The sequence below is a fragment of the Mastomys coucha genome, unplaced genomic scaffold (assembly GCF_008632895.1).
Source record: "Mastomys coucha isolate ucsf_1 unplaced genomic scaffold, UCSF_Mcou_1 pScaffold15, whole genome shotgun sequence".
In the NCBI taxonomy this organism is placed as follows: domain Eukaryota; kingdom Metazoa; phylum Chordata; class Mammalia; order Rodentia; family Muridae; genus Mastomys; species Mastomys coucha.
Genome location: NW_022196897.1, coordinates 140,746,750 through 140,763,592, shown reverse-complemented (window position 1 = coordinate 140,763,592; position 16,843 = coordinate 140,746,750). Strand labels below are relative to the sequence as shown.

The 16,843-nt window shown below is 42.5% G+C and overlaps 1 protein-coding gene across 3 annotated transcripts in view; it reads right to left on the bottom strand.

Annotated features, from left to right (window-relative positions):
- Window positions 1-6,079: 6,079 nt before the first annotated feature.
- The window catches only part of Raly (RALY heterogeneous nuclear ribonucleoprotein), an 85,897-nt gene continuing 75,133 nt past the window's right edge, over window positions 6,080-16,843 (bottom strand). The window contains exons 2-9 of one of the 3 annotated variants that reach the window (XM_031372388.1): window positions 15,416-15,680; window positions 12,479-12,551; window positions 12,263-12,310; window positions 10,124-10,290; window positions 9,212-9,325; window positions 8,817-9,061; window positions 7,360-7,408; window positions 6,080-6,438 (exon numbers count right to left, since the gene is read on the bottom strand). In XM_031372388.1, coding sequence (XP_031228248.1) covers window positions 7,364-7,408; window positions 8,817-9,061; window positions 9,212-9,325; window positions 10,124-10,290; window positions 12,263-12,310; window positions 12,479-12,551; window positions 15,416-15,671 — 948 coding nt within the window. In that variant the 5' untranslated portion in view covers window positions 15,672-15,680 and the 3' untranslated portion in view covers window positions 6,080-6,438; window positions 7,360-7,363. The remainder of the gene's footprint in view (window positions 6,439-7,359; window positions 7,409-8,816; window positions 9,062-9,211; window positions 9,326-10,123; window positions 10,291-12,262; window positions 12,311-12,478; window positions 12,552-15,415; window positions 15,681-16,843) is intronic. The other 2 variants (XM_031372387.1, XM_031372389.1) reach the window with 2 other exon arrangements.

Below are 16,843 nucleotides of genomic sequence, written 5' to 3'. Positions count from 1 at the left end.
ATCACCATTGATTTTTCCAAAATGTGTTGGCGATTTGGCTGGACAGGTTACCATCAGAGTGGATGTACCATTTAGTTAAAAACAAGATAGAAAAACTGCCAAGTTCTTTGGCAAGTGATTGTTCTGAAATCCTTGCAAGATACTGATATTCAAGCTGTTGACATACTCGTTGCCTACTTTAACAACTGTCAGAGAAACGTGATGGGGTAAGGAGGTGCTTTTTAAAATCGTTCATAGACTTCTGTAAAATGCAAGATAAATTAAAGTTATTATAACAGTAATTCTTTCAATTTGATCTGTCCTTCGGTTTTCTTTTCTACAATAAAGTGCTCGTTAAATTTGGCTAAAAACAAACCTGATTCCTGGGCTCTGGCAAGTTCTCTTTGTTCTCAAAACTCAAAATTGGCAGATACTGGAGCTGGGCAGCCATTTTCCATTAAGTATCTCTTGAAGCTACATGGCTAGCATAGATACAACTTCCCCTGAAAGAGTGGTTGTAACATAAGGAATGGGACAGTGTGGCCTGTTTTAGTGTCTAGAAAATGACTGGAGGTTTTAATTTCCTTTTGTGATGATTGTTGCTACTTTTTTCTAGCCAGTTCGTCATCCTCTCATGTGACAGCAGCCGACACTGCCAGGTGCTAGATTCCTCCTCTTTGGAATTTTCTGTTAGGCTAGCTAGTCCTCTTCTTGAGGAAGAAGCGTTCTGAACAGTAGCACTTAAGGAACTGCTCCAGCCTGTGTCTAGGTCAGTAAAAGTCCCTCCTGAAGTGCTTTTCTGTACTGAACTAACTTGAATGTGACCTAGAAACCAAGATACTGCTTGGTCTTGTTACTCCAGCTCTGTGAGGTATTCTCCATTGGTCCACAGGAGGGTCAATCTTGTGGTCTGTTCTGTAATCTGCCTTACTTGCACTCACCAGGATGAATATACATGGTGCTCAACTTTTCTGCCACTAGACTGTTAACCTTGCTAAATGGCCCAGGAACAGTCACTTAGCCCTGCTGTCTTGACTATGTTGTTTTTAATCACTGTGACCTCTGAATTTTCAAGTATAGGCCAAATGAGGCAAGTAACCTGGTTGTGAAGTGGTAGAGGGAACTTTCCCTCAGCCTGGTAGGTCAAGAGATGGGCCATATACTGGTTGACCTGCCATCACCACTCACTGCCATATGAATATAACTGTTTATGACTGCAATTTCCTTTTTTTTTTTTTTTTTTTTTTGTACCTCTGCCCATAATCCCCAATGTTGGCTATAACTGCGTGAATAAAGCAAGGATCAGTGCCTCTTGTGTAACTAGTGCTCCATTGCTTTTGTGTGCATGTTCTGTCCAATTCTTTTCTTGGTGGGACCACTCAGGGGATGGCATGGTAGTTTCACTGTTTAGTATGTGCTACTGACTTCAATCACAATTTTCAACTTCATAATGGTGACCATTAGAAAGGATTTGTTAAAAGCAAAGCTTGGTGTGGTAGCGTGCAGTTGTAAAAACCCCCAGCACTTGGGAGGCATAGTCACTAGCATGAAGAGTTCGGAGCCAACCTGGATCAACAAAGTGGGGGAGGGGTTACAAAGTAAGTATGAAAGAGACTCTGATCTATTGGCAACTTCCCATTCCCAATGCCCTCTTTTGTCCTTAGGGATTGCATATATATGGTATACATACAAATAGGTAAAACAAAACACTCATACACATAAAATATGAAAACCTTTTTAATCTAATGTGAAAAGCGGCCTAAGCATGCACAGCCTGTGACCAGCAAGCCAGTCAAAGATGTAAATGTGGTACAACAGAATTATAAGCTTATTTTAAGACATGACATCTTATATTTCATGCAACTCCATTGCATGGGGTTTACAGACACTCTCGTTAGAATGTCAATAAGTGGAACGTAGCTGAAACCTAAGGCAGTAGGATTAATGGTAGCCTATTCTACCATGGAAAAATTAGGGAGGGGTGGAGAATGCAGACTTTGGCAATAGGGTAGGGGATGATATTGATCCTCCAGATGAGGATCCATGAAGAAAATGGGGTTGGGTAGGGTAGGGTTTGTCATCTCAGTGTGGATCAGAACAGAGCATGATGCCATAGTTTATGTTCCATAAAAGGGTAGAGAGGTACAAGCATTAAAGGTAGTTAAGCAAAGAACCCCAGAAACGCACAGCAGGAAGGCCCAAGAGACTAAAATCAGAACAGTATTGTCAATCATGTAGGCTATAGGTAGAGCTGCACTATGACTCTCAAGTGATGAGCTTAGGCAAATTGTCAGTTCCCAGTACATTAACAGGATGTATATCTCCACTAATGGAAGATTGTAAGGGATAAACAGTGCCTGTAAAGAATTTAACAGAATACCCATGAAATCTCTATCCTCCCTTCTTTTAGTATACATTCTATAGAACCCAGTACTGCAAAAGCTGAGTATAAACAAAAGTGAGGCATGTATGGAAGCACATGTCTGCAATCTTAGCACTCAGGAGGCTGAGACAGGACTTGAAAATTTGAAAACTCAGGCTATCCCACACCCAGAATCTATTCTCTACCAAACCTTGTAGTCAAAACCTTGGCAGAAACTCTGCTGTATGGCTGGTAGCTAGAACTGGACACGTTCAATAAGGTATCCAGCAGAGCAGGTTTGCAAATCTAGGTAAGAACCCAGGTCCACCTTTGATGAGCTGGAATCCTAAACTGGGAAGGCCTTTCACAGAAGGGAACATTTAGTTCCTAAACAGGCAACTAAAGAAACATTTACTGAAATGACCAGAACAGCAGCTATATCAAGAGGCCATTTCCCCAAAATGACAGGAACAAGGTGAATAAAATGTTTGGTGGAAATACAGACTATTACAGCCTCATTTTGATGAGACTACTACTGCTGCTGCTACTCATTTAACTGGACTGAGCTAGGTACCTGTCAACCATGAATGGCTGAAAAAGACCTGCTATGGCAGTCTTGAGAATTCAAGTTTGATTTGTTCAGATGGGAACTAAGGGATAAAATTAGTAACTGAAGATACAACCTCCCGAGCTTGAAGCCACCAGCTTGGGTGTGGAACAACTAGGCAAATGTTCAGGATACGTAGACCCCTCCCCCCCACAGACAAATCACCTCTTTTATAGGGCTTTTTTTCCCCAAAGAAACTAAGTAAAAATCTTCCCTTTCCTCACCCCAAAGGCAGGATAAAGCTGAAGTGAGTTGTAAAGATCTGTCCAACAAGCTAGGTATTTATCCCAGTACTCTAGAGGCAAAGTTAGAGGCAGAGTTAGAGGTCTATAAAGTAAGTTCTATGAAAGCTAGGGCCACACATACCTCCTCTCAAATAATAAATGTAACTCTCAACCTTAAGGTTGTCTAGTTATGAATTGCTTCAGAAATGGGAATGGAATGATAATGGCTGAGCACTGGCTGCTATTCCAGAGAACACAGGATTGGTTCCCAGCACCCACATGTTAGCTCAAAACCATCTGTAGCTCCACTTCCAGGGGATCCAACACCCTCTGCACACACTAGGCACATAAGTGTTGCAGATATAAATGCAGGCAAAACACTCATACACAAAAATTTAAATCTTAACTGGGTTTTGCAGCTAAAATTTATATTTTGTTTGTATTTAAAGAAAAATTTTGAGGTTTTTAGAAATAGGAGTGTTCTTATTTTTATGGAACTATACAAAGTTGTATAAATGCTCGGTAAAAATCTGCTCCTTTTTTAATAGCTTAAAATTAGAAATAACAAATCTGGGGTCTCCATGAAGGATATTCGTAGAATGCCTGGCTTAAAGGGTTTTTAGCTGTAACCGTGAGTAAAAGCTGGAGTAGAGGCGCTATGATCTTAAAATACCTCAGGTAAATTCTGATGTTTGCCTTGGTCTGGAGTGCTTGATGTCACATCTGTCATCAAAACCTATATGAAACTTTAACATTGGTAGCTGTCACTTGTTCAAAATGGTACTCTTACCATCTCTTACAGGGTTAGCAGCACTCTCTAATTTAACCCTGCCTCCCAGGTTGGGTGTAGATGATCAAACCTAGAGTATTTGTACTTGCTAGGTGGATGCTGTCCTACACCCTCAACCTAACCCACATTGCTGGGATCCTGGATGACAGAACTATCTAATTGAATAAGGAGAATATCTATGCAGGTTAATACTTTTTTACTTTTACTGGGTATTGCAGGGACTTGATTATCAAAATTATTATTTTTTTTCCGAGACAGGGTTTCTCTGTGTAGCCCTGGCTGTCCTGAAACTCTGTAGACCAGGCTGGCCTTGAACTCAGAAATCCACCTGCCTCTGCCTCCCAAGTTGGGATTAAAGGCGTGTGCCACCACTACCCAGCCTGTTTATCAAAATTAATGGGGTGGTTTTGATCTGCTTAATTCAGATGGTCTGGTCTATGGGGAACCCTGGCTAACTTATTCCAAATTCTTGGTATTATTCTCCTGGTAGCCAGCCTTCTGCACTGTACCCTCTCAAGTTTTAAATGTCTACAGTCATCTGCAGAACTTTTGTCTTTCTTTAGCTCGTGTGACAGATTCTGAAACACATGATCGTAAGTGGACTGTAAACTGAAGATGTGTTAAATGCCAGCATGCCCAAATGACAGTGATGGAGCAGAACAAATTGGCCCATGTTTACCAAAAGTTGAAAAGCCTTTCGACTCTACAGGAATATTTTTATTTTATGGGGAAGGGGGTCTAGACAGAATGGAAAATAAAGCCTGTAAAGATAGCTAACAACAACAAAAAACAAACCTATCTCGTTAGGAAGTGACATAAAGCTGCAAGAAGCTGAAGAGAGAACAAATTCTAATAGACAAATTCATCATCCTAAGGCAGCAGAGAAAGTGGTGAATTCTTGAATTGTTTTAGCAAAAAACCAGACTAAGAAGCTGAACAAAGATGAGGCTGTGACCAATTGCTAGGTGACAGATGGGCTATAACTGCTTGGCACCAGCTCAACACCTGCAGTTACCTTACTTTAACCTTATTTACTTTGTCTTTGCTTATTGAAACAGAGTCTCTTATAATGTGGGCTGACCTCAAACTTGTTATAATCAAGATGACCTTGACCTTTGGATTCTCCTGCCTCTACCTAACCAGTGCTGGGATTACAGTTCCTTGCTACCTTGAGCAGCTTCAAAAACAAAACAAAAAACTCATTACATACCATTTTGGAAGAAGTAAAGCTATTTCTTGCTTCAAGCTGTTTAGACTCTAGAGCTGCATCAAAGCTCTAAAAATGACAGGTACATTTATGGGTTGTTGTTGAAACAAGGTCTCATGTTGTCCCCGACCAGTTATGAACTAGCTGATCCTTCTGCTTCTATCTCTCTTAGTGCTGGGATTATAGGTATTTGCCATCATACCTAAGTTTAATCATTTTAGCAAAGGAATACTAGTGCAAATGGATCAGTATTGGACAAGAAACAGTGTCCCCTGGAGAAGAGTAGTGGAGAATAGAAGTATTCAATATACCAGCTTTCTGGTGGGCAGGAGCCAGGATACCACTGAGAAAAAACACAGGCTGGTCTTTGCTACTTCTGTCAATTTGAGTCATTTAGGAAACAAGAAACTTTAATTGTGAAAAAAAATCTCTACCAGATTGGCCTGTGTTGCATTTTCCTGATGTGGAAGGATCCAGCCCAATGTGGGCACGACAAGAAAGCAGGCTGAGCAAGCCACGAGGAGCAGACATCTAAGCAGCACTCCTACATGGCCTCTCATCAGTTCTTGCCTCCACGTTCCTGCCCTGACTTACCTTAGAAACAGACTTGTTTCCTGGAAGTAGAAGAAAAAATTATCCTGTTCTCCCCAAGTTGCTTTTGTCACAGAGTTTTATCATAGATATACAGATAGTGCAAAGACTCAGTGGGTAAAGTGTTTCCTGTGCAAGCCTGACAATCTCCAAAACCCACATAAAGGTGGAAAGAGCAAACTGTCTCCACAGAGCTGTCCTTTGACCTCTACAGATGGTATGGCATACACGTCTACCACTTAATACCATATACACGCACCAACAATAAATGTAAACAAAACCAACCAACCAACCAAATAAACAAGCAAGCCATTCCATCTCAGAGCATATTTGGATCCAATGTCTTTATTGTCAGGTTCTCCCCACCCATCCCAACCCTCCCTCCCCCTTCAAACCTATAGAAAAACCCCAAGCCTGGGAATGTCCTGGGGAAGAAGAGCAGAGTGCTTCTGCCCGATGGCCCAGGCAGTGCAGACAGGAAGAGTGCAGGGGTAAGGGTGGGCCAGTAACTCCACTTGCAAAGGATGCAGCACTCACTGGCTAGGATGCATGGGGAGAGGAGTTACTGCTGCCAGCTTTCCTCTGGTACCCGCTATAGACTGGCATCCAGAGATGGGTGCCTGGCTTGAAGCCTGAGACAGTGGTGCCCTTCTGCTGGTGGCCAATGCTCCTGTTAAGCTGAAAAAGAAACAAAAAACTTAAGGCTGAAGGGAAGAAACCCTTTGATCACAGGATAAGGAAAAAGGATATTTTATTTATATACTGTCTGTCCAACTTTCTGACTATATATTAATCAATCACGGGAAAGGCTTACAACTCCTGCCCTGAGCCTCAATCTCCCCATCTAAGCCTCAATATCTAACATGAACTAGCTCCACAATGTATAATAAACACCTTTTGGGTAAAAATAATAAATTCATTAAGTTCTAAGAGGAAAGACTTACATGAGGAACTTTCTGAACTCCTCTAAATGCTCTCACTGGTAGAGATCCTGTATTACAAATGCATGATCTACTGAGACACCTCTCCAGTTACTATCTTGGAATTTCATGGGATATACTGATATTTCATTCTACTCTTCAATGTCTGCATTTCCACTTTTGTTACACACAATCCTAATCTTGCAGAGTAAAAGGCAATCAGATAAACAACAGCTCCTGTCATACAGGTATGCTTAACATCTTCCCACAACAGGATCAAGTTGAATCCCTAACTTTAGCTCAAAAGATATAACAAGTCACCCCTCTGGAGATGAATGGGTACCCTTCCCCTGCTCTTCAGGGCTTGTCTATAGAATTTGTCCTTACTGCGTCCTGAAGACTGTCACAATGCTGTGCCCTCATAAAGGCTGTCTGTTCTCTTCCCCCTGTGGAATGCTTCTTCCTCAGTAATACACAGACTAAGCTGCACAACTCTTCCATCACCCCCAGCCTGCGGTTTTCCTTTTTAGGTGGTCCGGATATGCATAGGCACAGGTGTAAGGCTGCATGGGAGGACCTTCAATCTCAGCATAGTATGGCTCTCTAAACCCATGTCAGGAAAGTTGCAGCCTCTGCTTCATTGTTTCCCTGTGTTTCTTAGCACCCCCTTCCCCCATACCTGCTTACTGCAAGGCTCCATCTTCTGCGTCTGTGTCCTGGCTGTGCTCCTGAGAGGAAGAAGGCAAACACAAGTCATTCACTGCAGGTTCCCAAGTTCTGTTCTGAGCCATCTGTTCAGGAAGGTCCTATGGCTCAGAGCACTATCTGGAGGACAGTTAGAAAGGTGGTACAACTAAAGGAAAAACTGGCTTAGAATCCTGAGAGGGTCATTTGAAGATCCTACAGGAAAAGGGGAGAGACCAGTCATGGGATGGGATTTGCTGGTGTAAGGGCAATACATTTCTATGCATGGAAAAAGTACATTACAGTAAGCTGAAAGTCATATGGATCAGTGGGCAACCCAACTTTGGGGTACTTTTTAGACTTCTTTAGAGCTTTTACAGAGAATAAGATGAAGTACGAGGCTAGGTGTTTCTTGTTTTTTTTTTTTTTTTTTTTTTTTTTTTTTTTTTTTTTTTAAATAGTGTCAACTAGAGTTTATTTAGGGCATGGAAAGAGGAGTTGAGAAGGGAGGAGAGACGGAGTGAGAGATAGGGGTTGGGGGAGTTGACCAGTGACACATGGAGTGGGGGAGGAGGAAGGGAAGAGAGGGAGAAGGGACAGAGCTAGGCTAGGTTTAAAAAAAAAATGAGAAACAAGCTGGGTATAAGTAGTATTTATGCCTATCACACAGCTAAAGCCAATCCTCAACCTGGACCCCACAGTGATGGAAAGGAAAAGCTCCAGACACAGTCAAGTTTTAGACTCACTGTAGGCTTTGCTTTTACTTGCTGTAAGGTCCTGAACAAGGTGCCTGCTAACTCTGAGCTCCAGCTTCCTCACAGGTAAGTGTGGCCTCTAATCTAAGAAGAAGTCGTTCAGGGCTGTCTTTAAGGTTAAATTACAACTCAGTGTTCCCTAGAACAGCAGCAAACACATTGGAGCACATTATCTTGACTGATGGGAAAACCAGACCTTTCCCCTTGATTTAGGCCCCTGTCATGGCTCCTAGCCTTACCCTGAATACTTCCAAGTATATATAGGAGTTCGCTCCTTTAAGAGACAACCTGTTAGAAGCTTGAAAGGCAATTGCTTTTAGAAAATTATGATGTAAAATTAAAATCCCCATCTTTTCATGGCTTCTCCTGTCAATCCCAACCTTCTCTGAGAAGCTATGTGTTGTGTACTTCCTAGGCCCAATCCTCCAAAATTCTCCTCCTCTTCAGTACACCTAGAGTTGATGACAGATTGGGCCCTAGCTTTGCCAAGGTCCATCCCAGTCTTCAATGGGACTTCTGATCAGCAATGCAAAGAGTGAACTACACACTGCTCATTCTTCCCTGTTCCTCATAGGATTGAGGCTCTGGAAAGCAGGAAGGAGGAAGCTCACAGGGAGCAGCCAGTTCTGGTTCTTCCACTCTGTCACCATTCTGACAGCCCAGCCCTTCCAGGTCACACTCGTAGCCAGGCCCTTACCAGCTCTTCCTCGCTATGTGTTAGCAGTCCCTCCTCGTCACCATCATCTCGAGTTTGGACTTCTCCTTGGGGTGTGCCTGCCTCAGAAGCTGTGTCTTCTTGGGGGGCTGGGGGCCGGCTGCTGCTGCAGCTCCCACTGCCACCACCGCTGCTGCCACTGCTGCCACCACCAACATTGCCACTGCCACCTCCGCCACTGCTGCTCCCTCCACCACCACTGTTGCTGTCACCCTTCTTCTTGCCATCTTGAAGGATAAAAGAAGTGGGAAAGGGACCAAACTTCAGCTAGAGCAGCTTATTCAGCACACCTTGGTGAGAGCTGGCTACTCCACAGCAGGATCTCACAGCCCCTACCCTTGTGCACTGCCTTCCCAAGGGCTGCCCTCAAAGCTGACCTGGGTTGGCCTTCTGTTCTTCAGCAATCTGTTCCAAGCGACCCAACAGGGCATCGATGTTGGACTTGATCTGTGTCAGCTCTGTTTTGATGGTCTGTAGCTCACTGCTCTTTACTGAGAGTAGAGAGGAGACAGGATTATCACTTAGGGGCATGATGCAGACAAACCCCAGCCTCATTCTGTCAACTACAGTGGCTTTTTTTTTTTTTGGTTCTTTTCTGCCCAGGAAAAGGTCTCTTCTTCACAGAACTCAGAGGCCATCCATAGGGTACCAAGCCCATACATAAGAACCTGGCCATTCGAGACCTCTCAATCCTATGGGGACTACAGGTGACTAGGAATGTAAGTGGTAGATGTTCCTATAAACACCTACGTAATGGGCATGTGTCTTAGCTGTGTTATAGGGTGGGGTCTGTTTTTAAAGTTACAAAAGGGTCTTGTGCAATTAGATTTCCTGGGTGCCTGACTGAAGTATACAGAGACCAGAATAAAACTGCCCTTATCCTTACTGGAGAAAAAACACTGCTATTAGTGTTAGTTCCTCATGCTGTGGTGACCCCCAACCATAAAATTACTTTATTGCTACCTCATACCTGTAATTTTGCTATGGTTATGAATTGCACTATAAATATCTGATATGCAGGATATACAACCCTCAAAGGAATCAACAATCCACAGGTTGAGAACCTCTGATCTAGAAAGATTAAAATATGTCATCAGGATGTAGTTGTGTACACCTTTAGTCCCAGAACTAAACTTTTAGTTTCTTTTGCCCAGGAAACAACAGCAAAAGTATCTTTATAAGTTTTAGGTAGTCTGGGTTACATAGTGAGTTCTAGGCCAGCTAGAGACACACAGTGAGACCCTGTCTCAAAAAAAGATAAAAATAAAAAATAGGAAGATGTTACTCACACTTGATTTTGGCTGAGCCAGTAGTGATAGCTGTAGAGCGGGCAAAGAGCTTGACAGGTATTGTAGTTTTGACACGGCGAACCAAAGGGACTGTAACACGGGGTCGCTTCACTGGAACTGCCCTGGGCACAGGTACTGGAGAAAGACGGCCTCGATAATCAAACAGCCTGTGAAGGCAAATAGAGCAGAGGCTGCAGCATGGCCTGTGACTACTAGTAGGCACTACAACACTAGCTTTACCTGTGTAACCTGTGAGGGGCCAGGTTCCAACAAGCCCTGGTGTGAAAAGGGCTCTCTGGAGCCTAAAGGCCGATGAAACACTATTTCCACCTTACTCCCTGCCAGGCCAACAGAAGCAGTGTGGGAACAAACAGCTCCAGTGTCAGAAAGGAGCCTTTCCGGAGGTCACTGGCACTGAGGCCTGCCTTGTACTCACAACTGCCACAGGTCAATTTGTAAATCTCACAGCAGCATAAGCTTCCACATTTGAAAATAAGTGGTCACCTTTTGGACCTTGGTTTTCCCAACTACTTAGTGAAACTGGCTATCCGAAATCACTGTCTCCTGGAGTGTACAGTAAGGGTAGAACATAAGAACCTGGTTAAAAACACCTGAGAAGGAAGATCAGAGTCTCTGAGAATTAATGTAATACCTGATCCTGCATTTGACCCGACTCACAAGTGAAATCCAGGATACCAGGAAACTGATTACTCAACAGAGAAACCCATGACTCCAGACCCTAAGGCCTTTTTTGCCTGTGGACTACTTCAACACCTTTTTTCTTCAGAGATACAGGCCAAGAACTCAACAGCATTTCAAGGGTGGGCATCTAAACCTGAAGCTCCCAGACTGGGTGTTCTCACACTAATATCATACTGGCCCTCTCCAGAAGGGCTACTTTTTCTGAATACAAGACAGAAACTTAGAAGGCTAAGCAGGGAGCTCTCCCACTATGTCTGCTATCACCACGGTTCTTAAGAGAACCACAGCCTTGGTCAGGAATATATACTCTGGAACTATTTTCTGGATTAGTGGTACCTGCCATTAGTAGGAAACTCAACAAAAGTCCCTTTGTTTTTTTTGTTTTGGTGTTCTTTTCAAAGAGTCCTGAAACTGGTGGTAGATGGTGATCAGAGTCTCTAGGAATTAATGTAATACCTGATCCTGCATTTGAACTGACCCACAAGAGGGGGTGATGACTCTGGCCTTGGTCAGAAATCACAGAACTATAGAATTCCAGAGACACAGGAGTCCCGAGAGATAAATCGATGTAAGCCTATCTCAGTGACCAGTGGAATACAAATTTGCCAAAAGCCAGATAATCCATTCACTGGCAGAGTTTAGATTAGCATACAAGTCTCCTAACGTTTGGGTTCTGGCACTTTCCACTGTACCGCATTATTTACCGAAAACACTCACAGCAGAGAAAATGGTTCAGAAAAATTCTTTTCCCTAGGCTGTCTGAGGGAAAAAGAAGGAAAAAGAGGTTCTGACTCAATCTTTACTACAACTTCTAGTCAAGACATGGCCAGGAGCTGGTATTGTGGTTAGCATTGTAATCTATGCACTCAACAGGCAGATGCAAGAGAATGCATTTGAAAACTGTTCTCAACAAACAAACATGGCTGGGGCTATGTTGAGCCCATAGCTTCAAGGTAGGACTGGGGCTAGAAGACAGATGACAAGCTATCAGGGACTAATTCATGCCTCCAATGGTGACCTCTTAGTAACAGGGGTCAGACTTAACTATCCGGAGGCTTCTTTTTGGCTGGGTGATCACTTACAGAGGCACAGACTAAACAAAGTTAAGGGCTCAAGAACTACCTGTGAAAGCACTGTGCTTGGTTTTGTATTCCAATTGCCCTGTGTGTTCATCTCTTAGCTGTATACTCCTGTACTCTACAGAACTAGGAGGCGGCACGGCAGTCAAAGTGTGAGAATTTCGTCCGATGGTAAGAGCTCTGGTTTGAGCACTTACAGAATGAGACCCTAGCCCTAGCTCTGTCACTGATCTGTGAAGCAACCTTGAAGCAAAGACCCATTCACACTTCTATGCTTTAGTTCCCAATTGGAGACTTTGTAAGCTATGCCCTTCTAGTTTGGCTGTTTAATACCTGAACATGCCCCTTCCCTGCTCACCTGGCACAGTAGTAGTCTTGGTAGTAATCATAGTCAAAGCTGTAGCCACTGGGAAAACAAAGGGAGATGGCCACTCAGCCCACTTCTCCACAGGTCCTTATCTCCAAATGTCTTCCTAAAGTCTAAGCTCAGCACACTGTCACTATGAGCATTTACCCACCCCCTGTGAAAAGAGGGGCCACCCGTACATACAAAAAAGCAGGCACAGAGCCCCACCTGTAGATGGCAGTTGCTGCTCTCTTTAGCCCCTTGGGTCTATTAGGCTTGGGCTCTCCGGCCATGTTGATATCTGTGTGGGGGAAGAAACAGAGTTGGAATGCTGATATGACAGCAGTATGGCCGAACATCACCATTATACCTCCATGTATTTACACAGTGCGCTGTGTAATGGAACTGAGGTAGACAATATACATTTAATGTTCAAACATCAGAAGAATACCCAGACATCACATGGATATGCCTGGCTGCATATTCATATACATTCTGACACATACATATAAGTCTCCACATACCATATATGTCATATAAACACAAATTCTCAATTTATTATTATTTAGTATTAGTGGAGACTTAGTCATATACATAGATAACATCTACGATCAAATATAGTCAGACTGCCTACACACAAAGAAGCCAGTGAATATTCATAGGCATTACACTAAACATCTCTATGCCTAGGAGAGTGCTTAGTCTGTAAGATCAAGAAATAATCAGTAAAAAAAAAAAAAAAAAAAAAAAAAAAAAAAAAAAAAAAATACACGCACATTTGCTTCCACACTCACAAATATTCTCACACATATTATAATTATACTTATATATGCAAAAGTATGTGCTCACATATTCTCTATATATTCAATGACTTCACATATATCATGTTCGCTAGTACATATAGATATCCCTTCTAAAACACAAAGAAACGTGAGCATGTGTAAGCACACACAGAGACATACACACACAAACACAAAACCCTGTAAAGTAGATACTAACAGTTATTTCACATGTATGTGATCAATAATGGCAAGAACAGGAATCTTCTCTAGAGTACTTGTATTCATAGCTCCTCATAGATTTCAGAAAGGGCTCTAACCGGGCTGGAGGGGGTGGCTCAGTGGGTAAGAGCACTGACTGCTCTTCTGAAGGTCCTCAGTTCAAATCCCAGCAACCACATGGTAGCTCACACCCATCTGTAATGGGATCTGATCCCCTCTTCTGGTGTGTCTGAAGACAGCTACAGTGTACTTACATATAATAAATAATAAGAAAGAAAGAAAGAAAGAAAGAAAGAAAGAAAGAAAGGAAGGAAGGAAGGAAGAAAGGGCTCTAACCCACATCTTCTGTAGACTGGAGTAACAAGCCACACTATTTTGTTCCCTTTCTATGGAGAATCTAAATCTAGATTGTTTGTTTGTTTTTGTTTTGTTTTGTTTTGGTTTTGGTTTTTCAAGACAGGGTTTCTCTGTGTAGCCCTAGCTGTCCTGGAACTCACTCTGTAGACCAGGCTGGCCTCGAACTCAGAAATCCACCTGCCTCTGCCTCCCAAGTGCTAGGATTAAAGGTGTGCACCACCACTGCCCGGCGAGAATCTAGATTTTAACTGGAACCATAAAGCTTATTATTAACAGACTATGAGACAAGATCAGTGAGTGCATTGCTCAACCCACATCTGAGAAGCTTCTTTTTGCAATACACAGGAACTAACAGAGAGACCCACAACTGGACAATGTGAGACTTTGGAGCACTCAGTTCTAAATGGGATGTCTTCATCAAACCACTCCCCTCAAGGCACAGTACACAAAAGAGAAGGTGGAAAAGACTGTAAGAGTCAGAAGTGATAGATGACTCCAAAGAAACAGTGTCTCTTAGACACAACAGCACTAATTACACATGCGAACTCAGAGAGACTGTGGTAGCACACATAGGACTTACACAGCACTGAAAGGGTTAAGTGGGAAAAGATTCCTTACACCAACCGAGAAGCTATATGTAACTGGTATCTCCTGGCAAAGGGAAAAGGCAGCTTTCTCCCATGCAGTTGTCAGTTACCCTGTTATCAACCACGCACCAGGACAGGCCCCACGCCCAGTAGCCAGTGGCCAGCATAAAGCTGTCAATGTTTGTTTGTTTGGGAGGAGGGAGCTTTTGATTTTTGTTTGGCATTTTTGTCTACTTGACTTTCTTGTTTTTATTCATTTCTTTCTTTTTTAAGAGGAAGGGAAAAAAAACAAAGTTGGGTGGATAGGTAGATCTAGTGGGGAAGGGAAAAAAATACTCAAAAGATATTGTATGAAAAAAAATTTAAGATTTCTGAGTTCAAAGCCAGCTTGGTCTACAGAGTGAGTTCCAGGACAGCCAGGACTACACAGAGAAACCCTATCTCAAAAAACAAAAACAAAAAAAACAAAAACAAAAAAAAAATTTTTTTTTCACTCAACAGCCATTAGGGCTGGAGAGATGGCTCAGCGGTTAAGAGCACTGACTGGTCTTCTGAAGGTCCTGAGTTTAAATCCCAGCAACCACATGGTGGCTCACAACCATCCGTAGTGAGATCTGATGCCTTCTTCTGTGGTGTCTGAAGACAGCGACAGTGTACTTACATATAATAAATAAATAAATCTTAAAAAAAACAAACAAACACCCCCAAAACAAAACAAACAAACAAACAAACAAAATTTAAGTTAGGAAGGGGGGGGAAGGGGGAAGGATAGAGGCCAATGGGAAACATTGTCTGATGACCAGATTCTTGAACCCACATAAAAGTGGAGAGAACCAACTCCATAAAGTTGTCCTCTGACCTCCACACAGGGTCATGGTTCACACATACATATGTACATGTGTATGCACATTCACTTTTTCTTTTGAGACAGGGTCCCCTGTGTAGCCTTGGCTCACCTTGAGCTCAGAGAGATATCCACTTGCCCTCCCAAGTGCTGGGATTAAAGGCATTGCTATCATGCCCAAAAATACAAAACAAAACACCTTGTTAAAAGAGGCACTAAGAAAGCAAGGACAGTAAAAAAGGGCTTCTAAAACAATACCCTATTTAGCACTCATTTAAGAATTACTCAATTTATATTCCAAATATAATTTTTATCTGTTGAAAATTTATAATCTTGGATAGCAGCTACTCAGAGGACAGAAAGTCATTTAACTTACCCAGGGTCTGTCCAGCTAGCACCCGCCCATTCTCTCCTAGCACAGCTGCCCGGGCATGGCGCTCATTGGCATACTGGACAAAAGCATAGCCTTTGTGCACAGAACAGCCAGCCACACGGCCATACTTGGAAAAGATGGTCTCCACATCTGACTTCTTTACCACAGCTGTGTTTAGATTTCCAATGAAGACCCGAGAGTTGATGGACTTAGGGTCATTCTTGTTGGTTACATTGCTGGTCTGAATCTTCAAGGACATGGTGTCCACCTGAAAGAGAAAATGCCAATGTGAAACTGGGTTCCCAGGCTATGCCCAGGGAATATTCATGGCCCATATCCTTACTAACCTGGATTGCTCCTTGCCTCTCTACATATTCTCATCCCTATGGTACCCATCCCTCTCTGTTCATACATCTTTTTTTCTTGTTACATTACCAAGAGTTGCTACTTAATGGCTGCTAATCTTACACTAGGTGCTTTACAATGCTCCTTCATTTGGTACTCACATGATACTGTACATGGGAAAACCAGCACTGCAAGATGGCAATGCTAATCAACTAGTAAGGCTGAGACTCAGCAGTCTGCTTGACACCAATTCATTTTAACCACATGTTACCCCACTGTAAAGCTAAATTTAATACCTTTCTACAGCTTTTCTTTTTGTTCCTTCAATGTAGAAGCATATAGCAAAGAAGATACATGAAAATTTTAAGAGATGCTTGCTAGGGAACATCCTCTAGTATGAAAATTACTCAATCTGATCTAAATGTATTTCATCATTACTAACCTAGCCAGTAAACTCTTCACTGTGCCAGGCATTCTGCAAAGGTGTGCTTACAGAGGCCTTCCCAGGTATTCACTATAGGTAAGGGTAGCATAGAATACTGAATGAGCCCAAGAATTCATGGGTGAATATAGTTTGCTATAGACTCTAGTTTAAAAAAAAATCTCGTAAGACTATTAACTTGCTAATAAGAGGCACTTAGACATGTTTAAAACTCATTTCTGTCAACTTCATTACTCTGTTTCCTAGAAGTAAAGCCAGTTTAAATAGTTAAGATAACATGTTTACCTCAGAATGGTCTTTAATAATTTATTGGTTATCCACTTTATACTGATTCAAAATCTGTTCGGTTCAGAGACAAGTTAGCAACTTATACTTGTGTGGGTGCGTAGATGTATATGTGTAGGTCGGCAGACAAAGTCTGGTATCGTTCCTCGGTCTACCTGTCTGTTGTTTTGTCTTGTGAGACTGTTTTTCACTGTTTTAACTTCACGAAATAGGCCAACCTGCCTGGTCAGCAAGCCTAACTGCCTCCTCCAGCACTGTGATTATAATGCATGTCTCAGTACCTGACTTTTTAAAATGTATGCCCTGTTGGCCACAATGAAGCACGCCTTTAATCCCAGCACTCAGGAGGAGAGGCAGGT